This window comes from Leopardus geoffroyi, chromosome A3, assembly GCF_018350155.1.
Source record: "Leopardus geoffroyi isolate Oge1 chromosome A3, O.geoffroyi_Oge1_pat1.0, whole genome shotgun sequence".
NCBI lineage: Eukaryota > Metazoa > Chordata > Mammalia > Carnivora > Felidae > Leopardus > Leopardus geoffroyi.
The window spans coordinates 39,322,755-39,346,519 of NC_059336.1; the positions used below are offsets into that span (position 1 = coordinate 39,322,755).

A 23,765-nucleotide genomic window follows, 5' to 3' on the forward strand; every position below is an offset into this window, starting at 1 on the left:
ATCAGATAGGATTTTGGGGAATAGGGTAATTTTATACATCCCACAAATTACTTACCAGTTACAAAAAAAAAAAAAAAAGTGCCTTTACAATGGAAAAACCAGTCAGATGCCACCTTAACTGAGTGAGCAAAGTTAACAGCACAAATAATGGGACAAACTGACATCAGGAACTTCATGATATGAAGCAATGGGTAGTATACAACACCATTTATGGAGAATTCTTGCCAAAGCCTTTCTCTCTGAATTAACTGTGAGAAAACAATCAGACAAATCCAGATTGTGGGTATTCTATAACTCACTACTGTACACTTTAAAACTGACTGACACGATTACGAAAGAACTATAAAGAATATTATTGGAATGAATGAGAAATCTGACTATTTATCAATCTTAAATTCCTTTAGTGTGATACTGTGCTGATGTAGAAGACTCTGTTTTTGGAAGTTACATGTTGAAGTACTTTTTAGGGATGAAGTGTCACGATACCTGTAACTCTTGAACAGTTAAATACTTTAGAAAAAGGAATTGTCTGTACATGCTGTCTCCAATTCCACCCCTCATTCTCTCTTGAACCCACATTAATCTTATCCCTTTCATTCCACCAAAACAGTTAAAAATCACTGGATATCTGATGATCTCCACACCGATCATTTTTAGTCTATATTTTATTGACCCATCTTTTCATTGAAATGCTTTCTTCACTTGGCTGTCTGGATACCCTACAATCCTGAATTTTCTCCTGTGGTTTTTGGTGGTTTCTTCCCAGTTGTCTTTGGATAAATCTATGTATGTTTTCCTCACCTTCTAAATGCTGCAGTACTCCAGGGATCAGTTTTTGAACCTCTTTTCTTCCTTTCTACCTATACTCACTCTTTTGGTGTTCTTCACTTTCAGAGGCGTGGACAAGGAAGATATCCAAATTCAGATCTCCAGCTATGACCTCTTTCCTGAACTCTAACTTGTATATTCAAATGTCTCCTTGACATGCCTATTTTGAGATGTAATAGGCATCTTAAAATTAACATGTGACCAAAAGAGAATTTTTGAGGTTCCTTTGCAAACCTATTCCATCCACAATCAGGAGTAGTACAATAGCCTCTTGACTGATTTTCTCCATTTTGTCCTTGCCTCCTACCTTAATCTACCCTCAACACAGCACCCAGGATGATCCTGTTAAAAAAATAATTCAGATCTTATCACCCCTCAGCTCAAAACTCCAACAGTTTATCATCTCAATCAGAGAAGAAGTTCAAGTCCTTCTGGCTCCACGTTACCCGTCTGACCTCATCTATTATTCTTTTTCCCACTTACTCACTCCAGTCACACTGCTCTCTTTGCTATTCCTTAAACACAACAGATAAACTATAGCTTCGGGGCCATGTACTTGTTATTACCTCTGCTCTCATACTCTTCTCTGCATGTCTCACTATCTGACTTCTACTAGTTTCTGCTCAAATACTATTTTTTATTAGACTCATCTGAACATAAGATTTATGAGGTCAAGGATTTGTATGTTTTGCTCACACTGTGTCTAGAAAAGTTCCTGGCATTAGCAGGTGCTCAATAAGTATTTGAAGGAAAGTTGGAGTGCTGAAGGATATTGAGAAAAAAAGAAACAGATATCCTTTTCACTAGCATCTACTAAACCAAAGATAACTAAGGAAAAGAGGACTTTTATCATATCTAATGTTTTAAGATTATAAACAAATGTCATTATTTGTTCATATTCTGGATGGAATTTCAAAAATATTATTTACATATACCCTGTATCATCTACAACCAAAAAATTGTCACATCGATTATTTGAACCATAATGTAAGAGAGGTTATTTAACATATGAGCTAAAACTGACTATCCCTCATTTATATGTACATTACAAATTCCCTAATGAGGCACATTCACTGGTGAAGACCTAACATACATCACCTTATCTATTTATCAAAATGAGTCAGCCAGGATACATTTTTAGCAACACACTGAGATGGGAAAAATTACTCCACAAACATCAAAATAATGAACTACAACTTTATTTAAAAATTTTATCATTCAACATTTTTACTTACTCATAATACTAACTAATGTGATCGTATTACTACATTTGCATAAGGAACTAAAGTATCAACAGAAAGTCTAGTTTATTCTAGTTGTTATACCAATGTACCTGTTATCTGCCTCCTTTAATACTATACCTTTAAGGAATTAAACTCATGCTGTTACTATAGTATATAACCCAATGTAAAAAGATTAGAAGTTTAAATACTCTAAAATAAAATTCCTTTTAAAAACCAAATGATGCTAAGCAAAATTAGTCAGAGAAAGACAAATATCACATGACTTCACTCATATGATGACTTTAAGACACACGGGAACACAGATGAACACAAAAGAAGGGAAGTAAAAATAATATAAAAACAGGGAGGGGGACAAAACATAAGAGACTCTTAAATATGGAGAACAAACAGAGGGTTACTGGAGGGGTTGTGGGAGGGGGATGGGCTAAATGGGTAAGGGGCATTAAGGAATCTACTCCTGAAATCACTGTTGCACTGTATGCTAATTTCAATGTAAATTAAAAAAAAAAAAATTTAAAATAGTGTAAAAAGAAACCATATTCCAACAAGTGTTAGTGATTAACGGTACTTATTTTTCTGAAAAGCTTAATATTTTGGAAATTCAAGCCATAGAACACCTAGTAAATGAGATAGTATAATCTCATACTGACCCTTTGTGGTTTATTGAAGTACAACATAAAAGCCCTGTGGTTCCAGGTAACTATTACTGGGAACACACAAATCCACCAAAATTAACATATGACATGAATAGTACTGTAGCTTATCAGGTACCTTTATAAATATCTCAGTTTCAGCAAAAAAGGTATTACTAGTCCCACTTTCCAAACAAATAAACAGATCCTGAAGATTAGCTTATTTGTGTCATTTACTATATACATTATATAAAAGACCCTTTATATTTACACACATGCACATTTATGCAGATACTCGTGTGCATGCATATACCAAGGATTCACAGATAGCAATACTCTATTTGAGACTTTCAAACATACTATGGCTAAAGACTTAAAAAATATATACTATATATTAGAATATCAACTGTCCTCCATTCAATTAGCAGTAAAAAAAAGAACATATCTGGGGTGCCTGGGTGGCTCAGTCGGTTAAGCGTCCGATTTTGGCTCAGGTCATGATCTTGTGGTCCGTGAGTTTGAGCCTTGCATCGGGCTCTGTGTTGACAGCTCGGAGCCTGGAGCCTGTTTCAGTTTCTGTGTCTCCCTCTCTCTCTCTCCCTCCCCTGCTCATGCTCTCTCTCTCAAAAATAAAGTTAAAAAAAAAAAAAAAAAGAATATATCCAATTTTGATGGTAAGTCCACAAAAGTGGCACTTTTACTTATTGCTGAAGGCATTATAAGCTAGTACAACCCTTTTGGAAAACAATTTGGCAATTATCTCAAGACACAAAAAGTGTTCATGCGTTTTCCTAGTAATTCCATTTCTGGGAAGTTATCCTATAAAAATAATTCAAAATATGGAAAAAGCTATAGATTATTTATAACGTCCTAGATGCTTGGCATCTGAGATTTAACATTTGAGGTTTTGACACTGGTAGTTTTAACAACTTGTGAGAGAACCACAGGTTGATCCACAGCATATGTCAAGTTGCTATGTGAACGAGAAAGTCACAGAACTACCGGGTGAGCTTGACTGCCAGTATATAGCTTTCTTTGTGGTCTGACTGCTCTCTAGATGCTCAGAAACATTTCTAAAATGGGGAGAGAGGGAATGGACATGTTCATTAAAAAACTGTTTAAGGGGCGCCTGGGTGGCGCAGTCGGTTAAGCGTCCGACTTCAGCCAGGTCACGATCTCGCGGTCCGGGAGTTCGAGCCCCGCGTCGGGCTCTGGGCTGATGGCTCAGAGCCTGGAGCCTGTTTCCGATTCTGTGTCTCCCTCTCTCTCTGCCCCTCCCCCATTCATGCTCTGTCTCTCTCTGTCCCAAAAATAAATAAACGTTGAAAAAAAAAAAAAATTAAAAAAAAAAAAAAAAAAAAGAGATACTTTAAAAAAAACTGTTTAAAAGTAAAAAGCCCTATGGGGCACCTGGGTGGCTCAGTCAGTTAAGCCTCCGACTTTGGCTCAGGTCATGATCTCATGGCTCTTGAGTTTGAGCCCTGTGTTGGGCTCTATGCTGACAGCTCAGAGCCTGGAGCCTGCTTCAGATTCTGTCTCTTTCTCTCTCTGCCCCTCCCTTGCTCATGCTCTCTGTCTCAAAAAGTAAATAAACATTAAAAATAAAAGGCCCTAAAATAGTAAGCCAGTTACTTGGCTGGTGATGAATGTGAAGAGTCTAAGAAAGTACTGATATTTTTAGGTTAAAATTAGTAATGGTCTTCAGTCACATTTCTTTCCAATACCTTAAGTCTACCACAGTGAAAGATCAGAAATATGATTAAGTGTTCAACAACAGAGAGATGATAAATCAATCCATCTAATCACTCAGTGGCTGAATTAGGATACTGGAATTAACAGACAATAATTTTTTATTTTACATTTTCAAGATATTTTCTGTGACATTAATATTACATCTAGAAATTAAACCCAAGATTAAAACGTACTGCTAAACAGAAAAAGGAAGAGTTCACATTTCATTTCATAAGGTCTGCACTACCCTGATACCAAAAACACTACAAGAAACAAAAACCATAGACAAATATTCCTGATTAACATAGGTGTAAAAAATCTAACAAAACATTACTAAATTGAATTCAGGAATATGTAAAAAGGATAGTACACCATGAGCAAGTGAGGTTTAGCCCCAGGAAAACTGTATTACTTATATCTTCCAGGTATAAACAAGTATAAATATCACTTTTTTGTAATTTCCCTATATAACTGTATTAATGTAGACAAAGGTTTGATCTGGTCCACTTGACAAAGCTGAAGTATTTGCTATAAAACTTCTCAATCAAGTTTGTTATAAATCTGCTTTCTCAGTCAATTCAACACTCCAATTCAAAATGTTCATTTTAGGGGTGTTTGGGTGGCTCAGTCATTTAAGCGTCCAACCCTTGATTTTGGCTCAGGTCATGATGCCATGGTTCATGGGACTGAGCCCCACGTCAGACTGCACTGACAGTGCAGATCTTGCTTGGTATTCTCTCTCCCCCTCTCTGCCCCCCACCTGATCATGTGCATGCATACTCTCTCAAAATAAAATGATAAAAACATTAAAAAAAATGTTCATTTAAAATATCTTCATTCAATGAGCTCATTCTAAGATTAAACTGTAATTACAATGTATTTTACTTAAAAGACAGAATTCAACATTCCATGGAATTATAAAGTAAAGAACCTCAATCATAAAGTGAAAGATGTTCTTCACATTCTCAAGTGGAATGGTTAGATCACCTTATTGTGAGACTTACTGAAAAGAGCATCTAACCCCTTAAAGCAGCCTCTTTGATTTTTTTGGTGGATAATTCTAATGATTAAGAGAATTACTCTTTATATTAAATTAAACTCTACCTTCCTTCAATTTTTATTTACTAGCAGAAGTACTGACTTCTGAGATAATAAGAGCAATTAAGTCTTCATTAATACAGTCATCCTGCAAATACTTGAAAATAACCAGTAAGTCACTTTGTAGACTTTTCCTCTCCAGGCTAAACTTGAGTTCTCCCAACAACTGTTTCAATAACACTACTAAATTTCATTTTTCTTACCACCATTTCCTGCAAAAGACAAACATTTAAAATAAATGGGCTACAACGTAGCACCACATTCCTACAGGAATATGCAGGAGATGTGTCCACCCTAGCAATTTTATTACACTAGTCAAACAACTACCAACTATCAAACTATGCTAGTTTCCCCCCTAATAAAAATCTATGCAAACATTACCAGTGAAAAAACATACTAATTGTATGAAATAGATACAATTGAATATAGAACACTTAATTTTTTTTAAGTTTTATAATTTTTTGAGAGAGAGAACAAATGTGCATGCATGTGTGTGTGAGCAAGAGAGAGGCAGAGAGAGAGAATCCCAAGCAGGCTCCACACTGTCAGGGCAGAGCCTGAAGGTGAGGCTTGAACCGTGAAATCATGACCTGAGCCCAAATCAAGAGTTAAACTTAACCGACTGAGCCACCCAGGCACCCCAAGAACACTTGATATTCCTACAAGTTGTTAATACTCTTTGATCTAGAGATGAATTGTGGGAAAAGAACTGAATCCTGGTCAAAAATTATACCTAACTTTAAAAGATATATGTGTATGTTGTACACCTGAAACTAACAACACTGTATATTAACTATACTGGGATTTAAAAAAAAAAAAAAAAAGATATACATGTATGTAAACAGCAGTAATCTGCAAAAACAATATTGGTTCCAAGGGTACATGTTGCTTTGCTCAGGTTGCTGAAAAAATGAGTATGCTAGAAAACAACCCTCATTTATAATAGCTTTTATCTTTGTTTAGCTTTGACATGGTTTTAATTAGTATTGTACTACTCTAAAAAAATGTTGAGCCCTTCAAGGCAGTTATAAAAATCACTTACTATATTTCTTTGACTCTTCACAGCAAAACTGAGATGGAAAACTATGTATTAATGTATTTTGTGCTAGTGAAACCTCACTAATTAAGGTCTAACAGGGGTTATGGGAGAAAAGTTCATTTACGAATTACATATTTTAAAAAGAAGTTTAAAGACCTTACAACACATGGTGCCTGTATTCAAGTTTGTACATCTTAAGAATACTGGAATCAAACCTAGGAAAGGTCTATCTTCATAAATAGACAGAAATACTTTACAGTTAGTAAATCAAAGAAACCAATCAAGAATAAAGTGGCAAGAGTCTATAACACTACTCCCTAAAAAAATTAAATGATGTATGCAAATACCATGTTAACTTCCTCACCAAAATATTCCTGGAAAATAAGATTTGTTTTTGTTTCTAAGAGTTATTTTTCTTTTCTTTCATATCTAAAATACCCTCAATATCCTGAAATGAAGAAAAATAAATGAACATAGTAAGTATATAATTCTTACCTGGAACCCACTTAATTTCCATTTCCATATCATTTTCTTTGCCTTTCTTTTCTTTTTCTTGAATAACTTGCAAGAGCTGTTTGTATTTAGCAATTTGTTCTTCATCATCCTTCTGACTTTTCTTTGTTTTCCCATCTTCTTCCATATTGACTTTATCATCACCTAATAAAAAAAAATCAATTTCATCTAACCTACAGAAATAATTGACACTTAAATCTAGTATTTAAATCTCACAGTCACTATAGCACCTTCTAAAAGATGTTATTAGATATAATGCAAAAACAGAATACCAAAATCAGACAAATTTCTTAATATTAAATGAATTCATTGAAAGAATTAGGTCTTGTTTATAATAAAAATCATTTGCAATATAAGTTCTAAGTAGTGTACTTGGAAATCTCTCTTTTATTAAAATTCATATTTCAAAATAATTTTATAGACATGTAACATCCTTGGACTTCTCTTCCCTATAAATAAGACAGCAGAGATAGCTTTTTATCCCTCTTTACATCTTCCACCATCTGGCATAGTGGCTTTAAAATGTTATGGTCAATACAAGGGTGAATGTTGTTGGGATGCATGTGGTACATGGATATAACTGTTATACTGAAGAGACAGATAAAGGAAGCTGCTTGTAGTCCAAAATGAACAATAAAGAGTCTTTTCCATTTGATATGCTTACTCTCAGGATCTCATTAATACACTGAGAATAAAAGCAGATAAATTAGAAGTTAATTCAATTAATATCCCTCTGTGGAAAAATATCCACATTTCCATGTCTTAATTTATAAAAATAATAATTAGAATACAAAGGAACAATATAAAATTCAGGGCAACAAACACCAAAGAAAACTAATACGTGAAAAGTTTGTTCGGTCTATATTTCCACTGTAATTTTCCAAGTCAAAAACATAAATTAAGAACCTAGGTTTTAATGCAAAACATACAGACTTATTGAATTGACTAAATGTCCCTGGTAAAGGAAAATTTAGAAGCAGCATAATGAAGACCCTCTCTTCTATAAGCTATGGCTAACCGGTCACTAAAAATGTCTAATATCATCAAACATTTAGCTGTCAAACATCAATGTTAACAGATTGCCCTCACATCTTAAAAAAGGTGACATGGAAAAAACATTGGTTAAGTAAATGTTTTCATAGTTTTTTTCTCTAAATGAATAAAAAAATAGTCCAGGACATTCTTTCCATCCTATCACACTTTTATATTTTCACTCAAACAGCTGAAATTCATCTTTTTCCTGTTTGTGCTTTGTGCCACAAAAATAATGTTGGATAGAATTCTGTCATGTATCCCATAACTCAATGGATAAAACATCAGGAACACATTAACAAAATGGCAATGTATTTCTTTCTATTAAAAGCTTACTTCTGAAAACATAATTAGAAGCAAGCTCCTTCCAGGTTGAAATTTTAGTGGTAAGTCTCTGATGGCCTACTTTAAATTGATTTTTTCCAGTACTAAAATTTTACTTTCCAAAGCTCTAAAATGTGGGATAATTCATGTAAATCTGTTTTTTCCCAATTCAAGGACAATACTTTGTGAGAGCCTTAATACTATATAAGGAATGAAAAAAGTAGTCCAACAGTAAGAAGCCCTGTGATGATCTTTTATAAACAACACCAGGAACATCTAGTAACTCTAAAGCATTCAAAAATACTAATGTATCTATCAGAGGCACTACACTGCAGATTAAAGTAAGCTGGCAATCAATTAAAATAATGAAGAAAAATGCATGCTTTTAAAACTTAATGAGTAGTATATTTAAAACAAAAAGCCATTAATTCTTAAAGTTTTAGAAGTAAAAATATATGATACATGGTAGTATGGTAAGCACTTTGTGACCATTATCTCAATCTTTCCAAACATGAGCCAGGTACTATTATTATCCTCATTTCATAGTTGTGGAAAGAAAAGCACACGGGCTTAGGAAAGTTAACCTATGTAACTTTACTATGTGGTAAACTCAGGATTTGAAACCAGTGGAGCACAAGATCTTAAAAATATACTACACATCACATTTTTGTCCAAATGTCAGGGGCGCCTGGGTGGCGCAGTCGGTTAAGCGTCCGACTTCAGCCAGGTCACGATCTCGCGGTCCGTGAGTTCGAGCCCTGCGTCAGGCTCTGGGCTGATGGCTCAGAGCCTGGAGCCTGTTTCCGATTCTGTGTCTCCCTCTCTCGCTGCCCCTCCCCCGTTCATGCTCTGTCTCTCTCTGTCCCCAAAATAAATAAACGTTGAAAAAAAAAAATTAAAAACAAACAAACAAAAAAAAAAACAAAAAAACAAATGTCAGTATCATTTCAAGTCTAGGTCAGTTCTCTCAAACCAATCAAAGAAACCTATTAACATTCTTCACAAACATACATGTTCTCTTCTTTCCTTTAACTTAGATCAGCTAGTGAAGAAAAACTATTCCAGAATTATCAGAAAGTGATAAATGACCACACAGGCATGTGAATAAAAAGAATCTATAGACAAATCAGTATGTATATGAGAGAAAGACAGGCTATTTGAAAAAGGACTTGGTTGTTCTGATCATACTAGAAATAAAATGGTCACTAATCTGGAGTTGAGTTTGAAATGCCAAAAATTAATAAGCAACAGTCACTGAAGCCTGAAAAAAAATGAGAAGGCTTTTATGCCCAACATAACTACCCTTGCAAATCATACTTTTTCAGAGACTATTAAATACCTAAGAAATTATGTGGTTTTATTAATATGAGATGTCTGAACAAAGAAACTAGGATGACTTTTCCATTCCATGTGTGGAGTACAATTCACGTTATGAAAAACTTAGAAAAATAATGCAGTATCTTCAGTAGTCTAAAAAATGATAGGCCAATCATAGGATCTCAGAAAGTTAGTTTAATGGTCCTATGATAATACTAAAAAGAATTTTATGGCACAAAACCAGACACAACAGAACAAAGAACCCAGAAATGGACCCATAAACATATGGCCAACTAATCTTTGACAAAGCAGGAAAGAATATCCAATGGAATAAAGACAGTTTCTTCAGCAAGTGGTGCTGGGAAAACTGGACAGAGACATACAGAACAATGTACCTGGATCACTTTCTTACACCATACACAAAAATAAACCCAAAATGGATGAAAGACCTAAAGGTAAGACAGGAAGCCATCAAAATCCTCGGGAAGAAAGCAGGCAAAAACCTCTTTGATCTTGGCCGCAGCAACTTCTTACTCAACATGTCTCCGGAGGCAAGGGAAACAAAAGCAAAAATGAACTACTGGGACCTCATCAAAATAAAAAGCTTCTGCACAGCAAAGGAAACAATCAGCAAAACTAAAAGGCAACTGACAGAATGGGAGAAGATATTTGCAAACGACATACCAGATAAAGGGTTAGTATCCAAAATCTATAAAGAACTTACCAAACTCAATACCCCAAAAACAAATAATCCAGTGAAGAAATGGGAAAAAGACATGAACAGACACTTCTCTAAAGAAGACATCCAGATGGCCAACTGACACATGAAAAAAAATGTCACTCATCATCAAGGAAATACAAATCAAAACCACAATGAGATACCACCTCACTCCTGTTAGAAAGGCTAACATTAACAACTCAGGCAACAACAGATGTTAGCGAGGATGCAATTCTGCATGAAAACTGGCGCAGCCACTCTGCAAAACAATATAGAGGTTCCTCAAAAAATTAAAAATAGAGCTTCCCTAGGACCTAGCAATTGCACTACTAGGTATTTATCCAAGGAATACAGGTATGCTGTTTCGAAGAGACACATGCACCCCAATGTTTATAGCAGCACTATCGACAATAGCCCAAGTATGGAAAGAGCCCAAATATCCATTGACTGATGGATGAATAAAGATATGGTATATATATACAATGGAATTCTACTTGGTGATGAGAAACAATGAAATCTTGCCATTTGAAACAATGCGATGGAACTAGAATGTATTATGCTAAGTGAAATAAGTCAGAGAAAGACAAATATCATAATGATTTCACTCATATGTGGAATTTAAGAAACGAAACAGATGAATATAGGGGAAGGGGAGCAAAAACAGATAAGATAAAAGCAGAGTGGGGGAGACAAACCATAAGAGACCCTTAAATACAGAGCACAAATTGAGGGTTGCTGGTGGGGTGTTGGGAATGGGTGATGAGCATTAAGGAAGGCACTTGTCGGGATGAGCACTGGGTGTTATACGTAAGTGATGAATCACTAAATTCTATTCCTGAAATCATTATTACAGTATATATTAACTAACTTGGATTTAAATAAAAAATAAATTAGATAAATTAAAAAAAAAAAAACAGAAAAGAAAAAAGAAAAAAAAAGGAAAAAAAAAGTGTGAACCATAATGTAAACAATGGACTTTTCGGTGATACTGATATATCAGTGTAGGTTCCTCATTTGTAACAAATATGCCACCTCGGGATGTTGACAATAAGGAGGGCTGTGTGTATGCATGTGTTAGGAGGGTGGGCAGAGGGATGTGGGAACAATGTATTTTCAGCTCATTTCTGCTGTGAACTCAAAACTGTTGTAAAAAATATAGTCTATTAAAACAGAAGAAAAGAAAGGCTCAAGAAAAAAACAAAACAAAACTGGAGTAATGTAGTCCCAGAATGACCAGAGCAAATGAAAGTTCTCTGATTAGATACTCTCATCTCAACTATCAAATTAGCACACAAGGTTAACTACATATACAAGGAAACAAAAATAATAGAAATGAACCCAAAAAGACTTAACATACTGAAATCATCAGATACAGACTTTAAGAAGATACTTAACTCTGTTTATGTAAGTGTTGAAAATATCTGCAATGAATAGAAAATTATATAAAGTGGTATTGCTGTTTTGAAAAATGGCCAAACAGGACTTTTGGAAGGCTATCAACAGATTCAACACCACTGAAAAGCAAATTAGGAACTGGAAGATAGGTCAGAAGAAAACAGCAGAATGCAGCACAGAGAGATGATAGATCAAGAAATATACAAGAGTAGCAACATGGAAGTTACAGTGAAAATATCTTATATACATACATATATATATGTGTGTGTGTGTCCACACACACATAATTAGAGTTCCAGAAAGAGAGGGAAGAAGAAATGTGTGACTAGACAATGGTTGAGAAATTTCCAAAAGGGATCAAAGATACCATGGCACAAATGCAAGAAATCTAATAAACCCGAAGCACACAAATAAATCTGTTAGTTCACAGTAAAACTGAAGACAAAAAAAAAAAAAAAAAAAAAAAAAAAAAAGGAAAAAAAATCTTTAAAAGTAGTCAAAGAAAAAAGAAATCCAGGAATCTAGATAACCTTCAAAAGACTGAAAAAAGTAGTCACGAAAAAAATTCTAGACAATCTTCAAAACACTGAAAATGTCAGACAGGTGATTTCTCAAAAACGAGGAAACTACAAGTCAGTAGGATATTATCATTATCATTAGTGTGGGGATGGAGAGGAATTCCTAGAATTTTTTTTTTTTTAACTAGTGAAAGTATCTTTCTCAAATGAAAGCCAAACAAGGATATTTTTTTTACTAAAACTCAAGAGAGTTTGACACCAGCAAACACTACCAGAACTTATCAGGGATATATTTAAGACAGAAGGAAAATGGTCCTTAGAAGTATGACATTTAGAAAAGAATAAAGAGCAAAAAAAAGTGAAGAAAATGTGGGTAAAATGAAATAGGGCAGTTTAAATATCAATATCCCGTGGAACTTATAAAAAAAGAGGATTACAAAACAGAGGATAACATGAAAGTCGTTTTAAGATTCTCTGTATTATCTAAGAGGTTAAAAATATTAATTACCATTAGACCTTAATAAATTAAGAATGCAAGTCACAATTTCTAGAACAATCACTAAACGAACTGAAACAGTCTACTTTCCAAACTAGTTGAGGAGAAAATGGAATACAAAAAATAATCAATCCAAAAGTAACTCCTAATAATAAAAAAGGAGGCATTATAGAGTATTTGACTAGTTTGTTAAGAGACTACAAAACTATGTGAATTAGGACAAGTCTAAAAGGCCAGGCTTTAGGCACCTGGGTGGCTCAGTCACTTGAGCATCCAAATCTTGATTTTGGGCTCAGGTCATGATTCCAGGGTCATGGGATTGAGCCACCCATTGGGCTCCACATTGAGTGTGGAATCTGCTTGGGATTCTCTCTCACCCCTTCTGCCCCTCTCCTCGGCTCACATATGCTCTCTTTAAAAAAAAAAAAAAATTAAAATTAAAAGAATTAGGGGCGCCTGGGTGGCTCAGTTGGTTGAGCGTCCGACTTCAGCCCGGGTCACGATCTCACGGTCTGTGAGTTTGAGCCCCGCGTCAGGCTCTGGGCTGATGGCTCAGAGCCTGGAGCCTGCTTCCGATTCTGTGTCTCCCTCTCTCTCTGCCCCTCCCCCGTTCATGCTCTGTCTCTCTCTGTCTCAAGAATAAATAAACGTTAAAAAAAAAAAAAAATTAAAAATAAATAAATAAATAATTAAAAGAATTAAAAGGTCAGGCTTTTTTTGTTTGGTATAAGCTGTGGGGGAGGGGCAGAAAAAGTGGGGGGAACAGAGGATCCAAAGCAGGCTCCATGCTGACAGCCGAGAGAGCCTGATGCAGGGCTCGAACCTACAAACAGTGAGATCATGACCTGAGCTGAAGTTGGACACTCAACCGACTGAGCCACCCAAGCGACCCTGTTTGGTAAAAGTTTTAAACAAAATGTTTGTGATTAAAGAAATTCAGGCCAAAAAAATACTTCTAAAAAGTTTCAAATATTATCCATAGGTGTATATAATACTGTACACTTGAGTATGCTTTGCAGGCAGCCTAAGAATTAGCTTGGCACTCCCTTTAAGCTACTGCCAAAGACGTATTTCCACTAATAAGCCTAGGTTAGGGATCTAAATGCTTGTGAACATAGAACACCAAAAGACTAACAAGTACCTTGTAGCTCCTCTTCTATCTCCTCTTCATCTTCACTAGAGGAAGCTAAGTAAGCTTGAAAATCCATGTCCAAAAGCTCTTCCTTTTTAAACTTCCTGTTGAGTGTTGTAATTCTTTCATGATCAGTCTCATCCCAAGTGATTTCCACCTTCACCAATAAGAATAAAAAAGTATCAAAATATTTGTCGTTAATGTGGATGTTTAACAATATTTAAAAGGTTAAGACATGTTAAAGCAAATCATAAATGACATGCTTAATAAAAAGTATTTTATTTATGAAAGAGGAACCATTTTCATCAATCTATGTTCTTCTATCTCTCTGCTATATGCAAGGTACTCTATTATTAGGAGTAAAAATTCATCAGTGTGTTAATTAATTGTAGGGAAAAGAAATAAAACACATTAGTGAAAACGTTACATTATTATGAACCAAGAAAACATGTTTTTCACCTGGAGTTCTATGTGAAATCTATTAAAGCTTTCAACACAATTTCAATAGGGTCCTTTTTCCAAAAAAAGATCAAGAGCCACTGATAAGAAATGTATCTACTGGTTGGAAGTACAGTAAACCCCCACGATACAGAAATTCATCTATAACATGATTAGTCTGTTGATTGATTCCTGCCCTCTATGCAGCCCCTATTCTCAGATGGGGTCTTGTCAGATGTTTTAACTTCATTATAAGTTAATGAATTATAAGGGTGGGTCCCCTATGTTTTGTTTTGTTTTGTTTTGTTTTCTCCTCAGGCTAATCTCCCCAGATCAGGACAACCAAATGGGCACCAGTTAACCAAAGGATCCCTAAGATAACTGTCACTACCTTAGAAGCTCTAACTAGTCACAGGATTCAGAATTACCCCTATTCAGAAAATTTCCCTGAGATGATAACCATAAAACTGCTACTAGAACTGGTACAGATGTGGATGGTACCCTACGAATTCCAGAAAAGCTGTCTGGACAGTCTTGCCTTGGTCATTTTTCAGTCTTGAAAAGAAACCAACCCTACATTTTACGTTACTGAATCTTTTAAACTACACTTATCGCATAATGGTGGGGTTTTACCATACTCAGTAACTCATCAAGGTCACATAGTGCCCACCATAGCATGCGGAAGACAGATACAATAGGTTTCTCTACCATCAGCCTGTCCTCAGAAGAGCACAGTGGTCTGTCACAGAAAAGGCAATGGGAAGACTGGGTAGTTGCTGCAGAGTCTATCTGTGGGTAGAAGGTTTATGGGGGGAAAAGAAGAGAGAAGGTAGGCAGCTAAGTAACAAACTAATTCAATAAAAATCTTCTGGCCGTTCATTATTAAGCATTAATGTGACATCTAGTAGTCCTGAATTACTTTACTTAAATTGTTTTTATAATTTTGGATCATATCCGCAGAAAAAATGTGTTTCTATTTAAAATTTCTATTGGTTTTAACTGTGATTTGAAATAATCTGTTACCTCCTTCTCCTTACTCTGTAGGGTATTAATAACTGACATATAACTTATTAAAGAATCTAGTTGAATAAGAATGTACGGGAAAGAGGAGAAAAACATTTGCGGGTAAATGACTCAAGCTTAAAGGCATAACAAAAATTTGAAAATAGGTTCAAAGAAATAAAAATGCAAATATACTTGTGTTTCCCTTCAACTTGTATTTGTGCATTAAAATTTTGAATACTTTCCATTTTCAAAGATGTTATAAGTAAATAATACACAAAATATTTTCTTAAAGCAAGAATCCAGCTATACACTTTCAACAGTTAAGAAATACCGTTGAGGTTCCCATCGCAGCAGATGTGAAATATTTTGGTGTATATGCTGTTAAATCCACTTCTGAGGCTATGTCCTTGGGCTCATCATCAAAGGTAATATCATCTGGTATAAACCTAAGAAACAAAAAATAAATTTATTTAAATATATGCTGTAGTGATAAACAACCAGAGTTTATATTCTCCCCTAATTAGTTCTAGTTTATACATACATACCATATAAAAGTTTCTATAAAACACACATGTAGATGAGGCAAACAATGTTAGAAATGACCTTGTTGCAAAATTTCTGAAATTCATAAACCATAAATCTGTAATTCCACTAAATTTGAATGAACTCTGTAGGTAGAAACCCTGCATTAGGAATCAGTTAATATGAATCAGGTGCAAACACACATGGGCCGCCCCCCCCCCCCCCACCCCCATGTTTCAAAACGACCTAGACTCCTGATGGCACAGTCTTGGCTTGTATGTGGTATTTTGAAGATAAAATAGAACTAATAATGGATAAGTGTTCTAAATATAAAGTATCAGACACAGAAGGTGTCAGTGAAAAGAAGGAATAAGCTTAAAATTAAGACTAAAAAATCTTCACAATATTATCTTACAATATCTTTTCATAAATAATTAGCTACTAAGTGTAAATGTAATTGTCTGACAACGCTTAGGCATCAGGCTAAAGAATAGGGGGGAAAAGCATAGTTAAATAACCCATGGTTAATATATTTAGGTTTTGTAATTTATATAGATTTTGTTCCATACACAAAAAAAGCATATGCTCTGTAATCCACTAAAAATTATTTGTTGGTAGAGAAACAGATAATTAAGGTTCACTAGGTCTACACAGTATCCTCCTCCAGCTACACTTCTGCACAGATTTAGTAGAAGAGAAATAGGTATCTGAAATCAATATTTTTAAGTGTTATTAATGTGCATGCATTTATATTTTTGGGCAGGTGAAAAAAAGTTTCTCTAGATAATTGGAGAGTAGCAGAAAACTCAATTTTCTTTTCTGATGCATGCTTAACAAAATAAAACAGGGAATGTAAATTTTTTCTATGGTCACTGATCTTATTTTCTAGGCCTGCCAGACCTTATTCTAACATAGTATGGAAATGTCCCCAAACAGAACTAGAAAGAACAAAATGATCCCAAAAACATGTTAACATGAATTCGTAACATCCAAAGAGTTTGATATTCTAATAATGTTTGGTAACTACTATTTAAACATTCAGAACAAGTACCTCCAACTGAAACTCTTAACATAAAAGAGAAGGAAACACTTGTCTGATGAGATAAGCCCTTTGTGTTAAATATGCAAACATACTAAAATTTTATTCCAAATTATCAATTCAAAAATTTTTATTTGTTTTTCTACCAGTCGGAATGCTTTCAAAGTATGAAAGCCACTGACTATGAATGATGCATTTTTTTTCGGAAATATTTCATTTTGAGAACAAAGCCTCTCACAAACCTGGATACAGAGAACTGATTTTTATTCAAAGTGTCATAGTAAAATGGTGTATTGGGTTCAAAAGGACTAGGCTAATGATAAAATGGTACAGTAGTTTAGTTTCCTGTTTCCTCAGAACTGACATTTACAACCACCTAAGGGTTTTCAGCTCTGGGTCAGTGAAGCCTGTGCACGTGGTGAAAATAACGCCGAAGTCCAAAGACAATGCCGGCAACACCATTCATTCATTGAACAGCATTTATGGCGGCATTGTCCAATGAAACTTTCTGTGATGATGGCAATCTGCTCTATCCAACATATGGTCTGCCCTATATCTGCTCTGCATTAAGTACTTTACATATGTCTAATGACTAAGCAAATGAATGATTTTAAAATTTTTAAAAATTTTAAATAGTCAGATGTGACTAGTGGCTACTGTATTAGACAGCACAGATGTAGAGGTACCAGTTTATTAGCAAATTCCTCTGCCCCTACCTCAATGCTTTTTTTTTTAAGTTAATTCACCTGGTTCCTAGTTCTAAAAGAGAGTTGCAAAGAAAATATCACTACATATAACTAAAAACATAGCCAGTATGTTTGAAATTCAGGATATAAATGTGGGGTGACTCATACATAATAGTTTAGCATTTCCTTTTATAGTTTTCTTTAAGAGTGATGCTCCACAGAAGCAAACAATCCCAAAGCAAAAAATCCTCTTTCACAACATGAAACAACATAAAATACTAGGAGTCTAATATTTTACTTCTTATAATCATATTGTGCTACAAGATAAAATCGGTAAGACATACTGGATTACCTTAGATCTATGAATGAACAACTACTTTCAAATTCCAGGCCATCACAATCCTCATAAATTTTGCCAGCTGTTTCAGGGGAATCACAGTCTACTACTGCATAATAGTACTTGAGTCGTTTGAATTGATAATCTCTCAGTTTTTCTCTAGAAGTCCTAAAAGGTAGAAAACTCATTAAGCTTAGAACACAAATACCGATCTTCCTTTAAAAAATAAATGTAATTGTTTCAAAAAATTGTTTCATCCCAATCTATCTTTCTTTCATGACTCTCTGCCTTTATGGGCATTAATACTTAAGCTCATTTTATTATTTTGACAAGGCACAGACTAGGTATTTTGGTTGAAATTTAGTGTCTAGAAGAGTGTAAGAATTACATATGGTTACCTAGAGTTTAACTCTTGAATAGTCATTTTTTTTATTTTGCTACCACATATAACCGCTCAAGTAAAACTGCTGAACAAGTTTATAATGTTAAATGTATTCTATTAACATAATATATTAACATTAATATAATTAATGATAATTAATAATTAATGATAATATTAATAATTAAACATATTACAAACTATGCTAGGAAAGCATTAGTTCTAAGCACAAAGAAATTCCTGATCTGGTAAAATGTTTATTTCAGATTTATGTGTTGTCAAGTCTAAATGGTTTTAAGTTTAATTTCATTTAACATATTGAAACTCTTCATTGGCTCTCTTCTGCCACCAATCTTGTCAATTACCATTTTTATTACGTGCACATAGCTCCACCTAGTGGTTTAAAAATTACCTTAAATTTTTTTTCAATACTACATTATGATGATAAAACAATGTTATCACTATTTTTTTATTTAATCGTCAAATTTACAAAAACTGTATATTTTGAAGGCAAATAGGGTTTCAATGCCACTATTATGGAAAGCAACATCTCAGGAAAAAAACAAAACTTATTCAGAGCAATGAGGCTGAGAAATGTTTTTCAAAACTGCAGTAATTTGTGAATACTGAAATGTAAATATACACACAAAATGTTGTTGGAATAGCATGCCACTTCTGACAGACTTTAATCTGCTTTTGCAACCTGTTTTAACGATGAATGGCAGCCAGAGCATAAACTTTAGTTCCATTACAGTGACCACAATTCTGAGTTAGTGACATTAACTTATGAGATTTAATTTTATTTTCTATAATGGCTTAATACCAGTCCTTTTCAGGGGCATCTTCAGGTATACTTAATAACTCTACTGGTCCTTGAACTTGCTCTTCCTTCATCCTCTCCTTTCCAAATTCTGAAGGATATATCTAAAAACACACACACACACACACACAAAATAAGATAAGATCAATATATTCTTTACTTTTCTTACAATATCCGGAACTCCAAGAATTACAACTGAACTCAATGAAAACAGCAAGAATGACTCACTTCCAAACCTACTACGGAAAGCTAAAACATTCTGAGGAATCTCCTTAAAAATAGTTGTTTTGGTTGGAATGAAACAGATGTGGAACTTGAGAACAAAAACAGAGTGTCTCCTGCATACATCAACTAGGACAAGATGGTTCTGGAATCCAAGGGAAAAATAAAAGCAAAACAAGAGTCTAGGTACTCAAGGAACTCAATGTAAACACACACATGAGAAATGACTGTTGACGCAAAATACACAAAAATGATTACTGAAGGACATAAAACATACGTAATAAAAAATAATTTTGTAATACTCAATTTATCTTTTAAGTCATATCATTTATCCAATATCCATTATCCAATGCTTTAAGAAATCCTTTAAATAGAGGGGCTCCTGGGTGGCTCAGTCTGACTTTGGTTCAGGTCATGATCTTACAGTTCGTGGGTTTGGGTCCAATGTTGGGCTATGCTGACAACTTGGGGAGCCTGGAGTCTGCTTCAGATTCTGTGTTTCCTTCTCTCTCTGCCCCTACTCTCCCCCTGCCCCAAAATTAATAAACTTAAAAAAAATTAAGAAATCCTTTAAATATAACTGAAAATTATCACATAGTTTAGATACAATCTTGGTATAAAAAAAGGATTCACCCTGATTGGGATTTGGTACTATTTTTTTTTTTTAAGTTTATTTATTTATTTTGAGAGAGGGAGTGTGTGTGTGAGCATGAATGGGGGAGGAAAAGGGAGAGAGAGGGAGAGGGAGAGGAACAGGGCGAGAGAGAGAGAGAGAGAGAGAGAGAGAGAAAATCCCAAGCAGGCTCCATGCTGTTAGGGCAGAGCCCAATGTGGGGCTCAAACTTAAGAACCATAGATCGTGACCTGAGCTGAAACCAAGAGTTGGACATTTAACCTACTGAGCTACCCAGGCAACCCAGGATTTGGTATTTTTGTATACTGGCTACTTTTGAGAGTCAAGAAATATAACTGTATTAATTTGTCTTGTTTGGATACTACTGGGCTTAATATATATGTTAACAAACTATTTTTTTTCAATTCTGTGCAATATGCAATTTATCAAATAGGGGATTTGAGTTTTTCCTATTAGTGTAAGTGGCAATAATAGGTTTTCACGTAGAAGTTTTAAATATATATGTAGTCACATCTGTTGATTCCTTTTCCCTTTTCAAAGTCTAGAAATTCCTAATACCTATTTCCTGAAACACAGATTTAATAAAAACACAATTTCGTTTTATTCTGTTTCTGGGGTTTGATTTTTTAATTTTTTCCCATACTTTATCTAGAGTTTATTTTGGGCTATTATAAGGTAAAGATCTGAAATAAGCTCTTCATATAAAGACTCATCCATTTGTTCCAATATCAGGTATTCAAACTTATTTTGGTCTAAATTATAATATAAACTCTTCTATTTATCTATTCCATTCCATCTATTTGTCCCTCTATTTTTACCCAAACTTGTTAACTCACATAGCAATATAAAAGATTTAGATGTTGTACCTGACAGAATCCTTTTATACTGGTGTATTTTCCCAAAAATGTATTAGTCATTCTCACTGTTTATTCTTTTAGATGATTACTGGTATCCTTTTTCTTTACTTTCATTTGAACTGAGATTATGGCTGAAACTACACTAAACCTATAGAACTGACATCTTTAAATATTTAAACAGAATTATAATTTAGAGCTGTTTCAGGCACTACACTAAATACTAAGTGTGAGTTTCTTTTCATTTCATCCTTACAACTACCCTAGGAAATGCTATTTTTGCATCCACTGCCAGATGAGAGAACACATCTGAGAGATTAATAAAATGCCCAAAATCACATGCCATATATCAGAATCAAGATTTGTATTTTTTTTTAATGTTTATTTATTTATTTTGAGAGAGAGAGCATGAGCAGGGGAGGGGCAGAAAGAGAAGGAGAGAGGGAGTCCCAAGCAGGTTCAAGCCTGAGGCAGGGCTGGTTCCCACAAACTATGAGATTATGACCTGAGCTGAAATCAGGAGTTGGATACTTAACTGATTGAGCCACCTAGGTGCCCCCAGAATCAAGATCTGCCTGCAGTCTGTCATACAACAAAGCCTAGATTCTTAACCATTATGCTTGCTTTCCAGAAATATGGTATCTCAAAATTTAAGTTTTTCAAATTTACCAGTGTTACCATTTCACATATGTCACATATATTTAAGGGAATTCTCAAGGATTTTGTGTTTCTGCTGCTAGTAAAAATAGATTTTTTTTTTCTTAATTGGTTAAGAATTGAAGAATGCAATTAAAAAATATTTATTTTATACTCTGTCCCTTTATTGAGCTTTATATATTGTAATAGCTTTCCAATTGATCTCTTTGGGTTTTTAAATTACATACAATCACCTAACCCATCAATAGCAATACTTTTACTCCTTCCTTTTACGTTTGTTATACTGGTTTCATGCCTAACTACAGTGGACAACTGCCAGATTATTTTCTTTAAAAGAAAAAGTATGACTTAAAAAAAAAAAGAAGATCAGATTCAAAATGTTTAGAAGTATTTACTTCAAAATGAAATCAATTCTCACCTTTACAGAAAATATAACACCTCCTTTAGGTTTAAATGAATTAAACAAAGCCAGCAAATCTTTTGCCTTTAATCTGTCCCAGTCCATGTTGCAAACAGCTAATCGACGTGTAATCTAAGAAATGAGAAAAATTAAATATTACATAACCTCTGTCATTCCCAACACTTATAAAATATACAAAAAACGTAATGCTTTCTTTCCCCCAAAATTCTGACATCATCAATATAAGTATTTATCTAAATAGTTTCAATATGTATAAGAGAAAACTTTGGTCCTGAGAAACTTAACAGAAGACCATGGGGGAGAGGAAGTGGGGAAAAAAAACTTTACAGAGAGGGAGGAAGGCAAACCATAAGAGACTCTTAAATACTGAGAACAAACTGAGGGTTGATGGGACGGGGGGAGGGAGAAGGTAAAGTGGGTGATGGGCATCGAGAAGGGCACCTGTTGGGATGAGCACTGGGTGTTGCATGGAAACCAATTTGACAATAAATTATATTTAATATAAAAAAATAAATAAATAAAAATAAAGACGATATTTAAAAAAGAAAAAGAAAACTTTGGTTGAGTCACACATGATAAAACTGTCAACAGATAAACACTTTCTCTTATATGGTTTTTAGTTCTTGAATCAGAATACGATAATCAGCTGATTTTTTAATAACCAAGTTTGTTAAGCTATTTTGCTTCCCATGCATGAGCATGGAGGTTAAGTAGATTACCCTATATCATTTCTAATAGGTGCAGTAGGAACTGAAATAAAAACTACCAGCTAAAACAATCAATTCCATGTCAAGAAGTTTTAATGAGAATCATCATTAAGAGTATTTACCAATAAATCTTTTCCCAATTTAATGACATCAATTCTACCATTCATAAAAGCTACTTGTACTGTGCTCATCACATATAATCTTATTTATTCAAAAGTTCACCTCATCAGCCCGAGGAGCATCTTTATCTAATTCTCTCCAAGCATGCTCAAAACCAGAGTCCTCTGGCAGTAAATCTGCCATATCTTCTTCATCTTCAGAACTAGTTTCTATATTTCCTTTACCCCTTGCAAGATCAGGACCACTGTCACTTTCATCATCATTCTCACTCTCCTCATCTTCATCCTCCTCCTCATCATTTTCATTTCCATCAACATCATCATCAGTTGAACTTCTACCAATGCCTGTAATTTCATCTTCAGATTCTTCATCACCTATTTCACTAGCACTTTCTGAATCTTCCTCCAGAGCATCTTTGTCAAACCTCTTACCACCTGTCGAGTTTTCATAACCATCACTGTCTCTTGCCATTAGCGAAACCACTGCAAAAAACATTAAAGGAGGGAGAAATTAAGAAAATGTAAACACAATTAAATTCAAATCATGTTATTCTGACCTCAAATTAAAAGTAATTTCTATGTCGGGGCGCCTGGGTGGCGCAGTCGGTTAAGCGTCCGACTTCAGCCAGGTCACGATCTCGCGGTCCGTGAGTTCGAGCCCCGCGTCAGGCTCTGGGCTGATGGCTCAGAGCCTGGAGCCTGTTTCCGATTCTGTCTCCCTCTCTGTCTGCCCCTCCCCCGTTCATGCTCTGTCTCTCTCTGTCCCAAAAATAAAATAAACCTTGAAAAAAAAAAATTAAAAAAAAAAAGTAATTTCTATGAAAGAGACTTAAAAAACAAACAACCCCTAAATTCAACAAAAGTTCATGCCTAAATTACTTGATAGAAATTTTGATATGTACCCAGAT

At 34.6% G+C, this 23,765-nt stretch overlaps 1 protein-coding gene across 2 annotated transcripts in view; it reads right to left on the minus strand.

Annotated features, from left to right (window-relative positions):
* The window catches only part of ESF1 (ESF1 nucleolar pre-rRNA processing protein homolog), a 67,080-nt gene that overhangs the window by 36,297 nt on the left and 7,018 nt on the right, over nucleotides 1-23,765 (minus strand). For both annotated transcript variants that reach the window (XM_045445338.1, XM_045445339.1), the window contains exons 3-9: nucleotides 22,961-23,340; nucleotides 22,029-22,142; nucleotides 19,247-19,347; nucleotides 18,060-18,212; nucleotides 15,792-15,906; nucleotides 14,027-14,174; nucleotides 7,068-7,229 (exon numbers count right to left, since the gene is read on the minus strand). In XM_045445338.1, the coding sequence (XP_045301294.1) occupies nucleotides 7,068-7,229; nucleotides 14,027-14,174; nucleotides 15,792-15,906; nucleotides 18,060-18,212; nucleotides 19,247-19,347; nucleotides 22,029-22,142; nucleotides 22,961-23,340 (1,173 nt within the window). The remainder of the gene's footprint in view (nucleotides 1-7,067; nucleotides 7,230-14,026; nucleotides 14,175-15,791; nucleotides 15,907-18,059; nucleotides 18,213-19,246; nucleotides 19,348-22,028; nucleotides 22,143-22,960; nucleotides 23,341-23,765) is intronic.